The sequence below is a fragment of the Solanum stenotomum genome, chromosome 4 (assembly GCF_019186545.1).
Source record: "Solanum stenotomum isolate F172 chromosome 4, ASM1918654v1, whole genome shotgun sequence".
Lineage (NCBI taxonomy): Eukaryota > Viridiplantae > Streptophyta > Magnoliopsida > Solanales > Solanaceae > Solanum > Solanum stenotomum.
In genome coordinates this window covers 59,754,682-59,758,148 of record NC_064285.1, presented here as the reverse complement: position 1 = coordinate 59,758,148, position 3,467 = coordinate 59,754,682, and the positions used below count along the sequence as shown (strand labels likewise).

At 36.9% G+C, this 3,467-nt stretch overlaps 1 protein-coding gene across 1 annotated transcript; it reads left to right on the top strand.

Moving 5' to 3' along the window:
* LOC125863233 (uncharacterized) lies at nucleotides 1-3,205 on the top strand. Its single transcript, XM_049543410.1, has 4 exons — nucleotides 1-491; nucleotides 1,152-1,589; nucleotides 1,955-2,258; nucleotides 2,964-3,205. Exons 1-4 carry the CDS (start codon nucleotides 93-95, stop codon nucleotides 3,098-3,100), a joined length of 1,278 nt encoding a protein of 425 aa, XP_049399367.1. The 5' UTR covers nucleotides 1-92; the 3' UTR covers nucleotides 3,101-3,205.
* The last annotated feature ends 262 nt before the right edge of the window (nucleotides 3,206-3,467 follow it).

The following is a 3,467-nucleotide window of genomic DNA, read 5'->3' as shown; positions in this document are numbered from 1 at the left end:
TAATATTTTACAATATTTTGTTCTCTCTCCATGAACAAATTTCGGCGCTAACAAAGGCAATTGTTTAAGTTATATACACTGACAGTATAAATATGGCGGATGAGGATGAAACTTTGGAAAATAAAACGGTATTAGTTCGAAGTGGTTCACACATGTATGATGAATTGAGGAGTTTTAGGACGTGGTTCAAGTGGATGTGTGTCGATCAATCGAGCCCTTCGTCTGCTTGTTTGTCTTGGTTTGTGTTTAGTTTGCTAACTGTTGTTGTGCCATGGCTGTCTCATTACCTACTGGCTTGTAGCGAGTGCGATGCTGATCATAGTAGGACTTACGGCTGTGTCACTCAGTTGTCGATGAGCAGCGTTGCTGCTCTATCGTTCATCTGTCTTTCGAGGTTCAACAAGAAATATGGACTTCGGAGGTTCTTGTTCCTGGATAAACTTTGTGATGAGAGTGAGACAGTTAGAAACTGCTACACACAACAGCTTAATGTATGTATTTTTTTTTTCCCTCTTCCTCTCAGCCATCTGTCTCGTGCACGATTTCATATTTTGTTTTTAAAGATGTTTTGTTCCTTAGACTCTGTTTCCTTTTTGAGTTTTTCAATTCCATATGGTAAATTTTGTGTTTAAAATGAATGATATGGAGTTGATTAAGTTTGATAGTAAAAGACAAGTGAGGCGTGCTTTGGTGGTTGAGAACCTCTTACAATCAACCGATTAGATTGAGGGTTCGAGTCATGCTGGTAGGTATATAGATCCTCCTGATAGGGTCAGATGGAAAAAGGAAAAAGTTTGATAGTAGTAAAGGTTTTTCCTTTAATGATTAGATGGCCGAGGATCGATATTTCTCTAGTATGACTTCATGGTGCTCAATGCAAACAAGAGTCAAGAGTTCCATTCATAAATGTAGATTGAATAGTTACTCCATGATTGATAAACTAAGAAAAACTAAATCTACACTTCACTTTGTGGGATTTCACTGGTTATGTTGTTGTTGTAGTATGTTCGGAGATATTTGAATTTATGAGGTTAGGCAATTAAATATTTGTTCAAATCAGTGAACATGATATGTTGATTCTTGTAATTACTACTATGCGCATTTTAACAACATGACGTAAAACTATATTCTCTCTTCTTATTAATATGCAGAGATCGACGAAGATCCTGTTCTTTTTTGTCCTGCCATGTTTTGTTGCTGAAAGCACATACAAGATTTGGTGGTACAGCTCAGGTGGAACCCAAATCCCATTCTTGGGCAATGTTATCGCCTGCATTCTGGAGCTGAGCTCCTGGTTCTACAGGACGGTCGTGTTCTTCTTAGTTTGTGTCCTTTTCCGGTTGATATGTTACCTTCAGATTCTCCGACTACAAGATTTCGCTCAAGTACTCTTCCATGTGGATTCTGATGTTGAATCTGTGTTGAGAGAACACCTCAGGATCAGGAGGCACTTGAGAATTATTAGCCATAGGTTCCGCGTATTCATCTTGTGGACATTGATATTTATCACAGCAAGTCTATTTGCCTCCCTTCTCCTGACTACACGCCCAAATGCAGATCTACGAATCTATAAGAGTGGTGAACTTGCGGTAATGCATTCTCGTAATCTCATTAACTAGTGTTTTTATTTGTGACTGCTTCCGAGTTTTGATCATCTTCTTATTTTTCTTACAACATATAGATACGTAATTTTTTTTGTCTAAAATTTGTAAGTTATTACAAACGTTGGATGAAAGTGTAATATTTTATCTATAAGCTGGTTGAAAAATATATGAGCAAATATTAGACGATAATTTGCGGTCCTTGGACCAAGCTCTTCCAAGATATGAGCAAATATATGGAAATGCATTACACATAATAAGATCACACTTATTTTGAACTCATTGAAATCTAAATTATGAATTCGCCTCTGTCCATTAGTGGAACTAAATATTTTGGTCCTTAATATATGCAGCTGTGTTCTGTCAGCCTTCTTGCTGGACTGATGATACTGTTGCGAAGTGCAACCAGAATTACTCACAAGGCACAATCCGTGACATGCCTCGCTGCAAAATGGCATGCGTGCGCGACAATAGACTCGTATCATTGGGCTGAGAGTGAGTTTCCTCCAGCAGCTCATCGAGTAGATTGCAACAATGGTTATAACGGATCATCTGATGCAGAGGATGTTGGAGATGAAGAGGATGAACTGGATAATACGAAGTTTGTCCCCTCGTATGCCTATAGTACAATTTCGTTCCAAAAAAGACAGGCTCTAGGTATGCTCATTTCACTTAGCCCTTCGTTTAAATGACATTTTGGTACATACATATCTTTAGTTTAAGATCAGAAGAATCCAAAGTCTATTTTACTTTCTTAAATTTCGTGTCAAATCAAACCAGACAAACAAATTGAAACGGATGGAATACTGTACTAGTAATTTATGCACTCACAATATAAAGAATTAGGTGTACTTCGACGAGAGGGAGTTGCTCGGATGGTAACCTCACTTCCAACCCGAAGGTTGCAAGTTCGAGTCACCAAGGGAGCAAAAGGGGTGGGAGCTCCTAGGGGAGGGTAAAAAAAATAAAAAATAAAAAAATTAGGTGTACTTCAAAGCAATTACTTGTTGTGATTGTAGGTCACTATGATATGATAATTCTATACACAAAAAAAAATAAAAAAATCTTTACACTATCGATACATATAAGTTAAACTCGTATACAGTGGCGGAGCCACCCTATCTTTAGGGGGGTCATCCGACCCCCTTCGGCGGAAAATTATATTATTTTTACATGGTTAAAATAATTTTTTATGTATATATAGTAGATGTCGAATCCCCTTAGGCTACTTCGTGTGTCTATTTCTTCAAATTTTGAACCCCCTAATTAAAAATTCTGGCTCCGCCACTGCTCGTATATAAATGCATAATTGGTTCAAACAAACTAATGATCACTTATTTTGATATATGCATGGTGTTGCAGTGACATATTTTGAGAACAATCGAGCAGGAGTTACGATATATGGCTTCATGTTAGACAGAACTTCTCTTCACACCATTTTCGGAATAGAGCTGACACTGATGCTCTGGCTGCTTGGTAAAACCGTCGGAGTTTCTTGAATTATTCATTTGCTGTTACTGCACAATTGAAAATTGTGGAGTATTTGTGCGGTTGCCTTTGAAATTGTATAATATAAGATCCTGTAATGTGGATCCATGAATTGGTTGTACTTGTATGGCTCCTTGGACACTGTAAAACAGATGAAAATTTTCTTCTTGCTTATGATAAATTTCCATGAATAAGTTTTCTTTTTTGCTTTTGTTTATGCTCTCTTGCCTTACAACATTTGCGAAAACTAAAATCATCTATATTTCCGAGGGAAAAAACTGATGGATAACCATATTTATTATTGTCGCTAAATATAATATAGCTTTAATTATATTATTGATACAAAATAATTGCTGCAAAATCCTTTATTTGTTTAGT

What these genes read in the sequence shown, in the direction of transcription:
- LOC125863233 (XM_049543410.1), top strand. Translation starts at nt 93, where the DNA reads ATGGCGGATGAGGATGAAACTTTGGAAAATAAAACGGTATTAGTTCGA. An exon ending in GCTACACACAACAGCTTAAT is followed by an intron (nt 492 to 1,151) that starts GTATGTATTTTT and finishes ATTAATATGCAG; the next exon opens with AGATCGACGAAGATCCTGTT. An exon ending in CCAAAAAAGACAGGCTCTAG is followed by an intron (nt 2,259 to 2,963) that starts GTATGCTCATTT and finishes ATGGTGTTGCAG; the next exon opens with TGACATATTTTGAGAACAAT.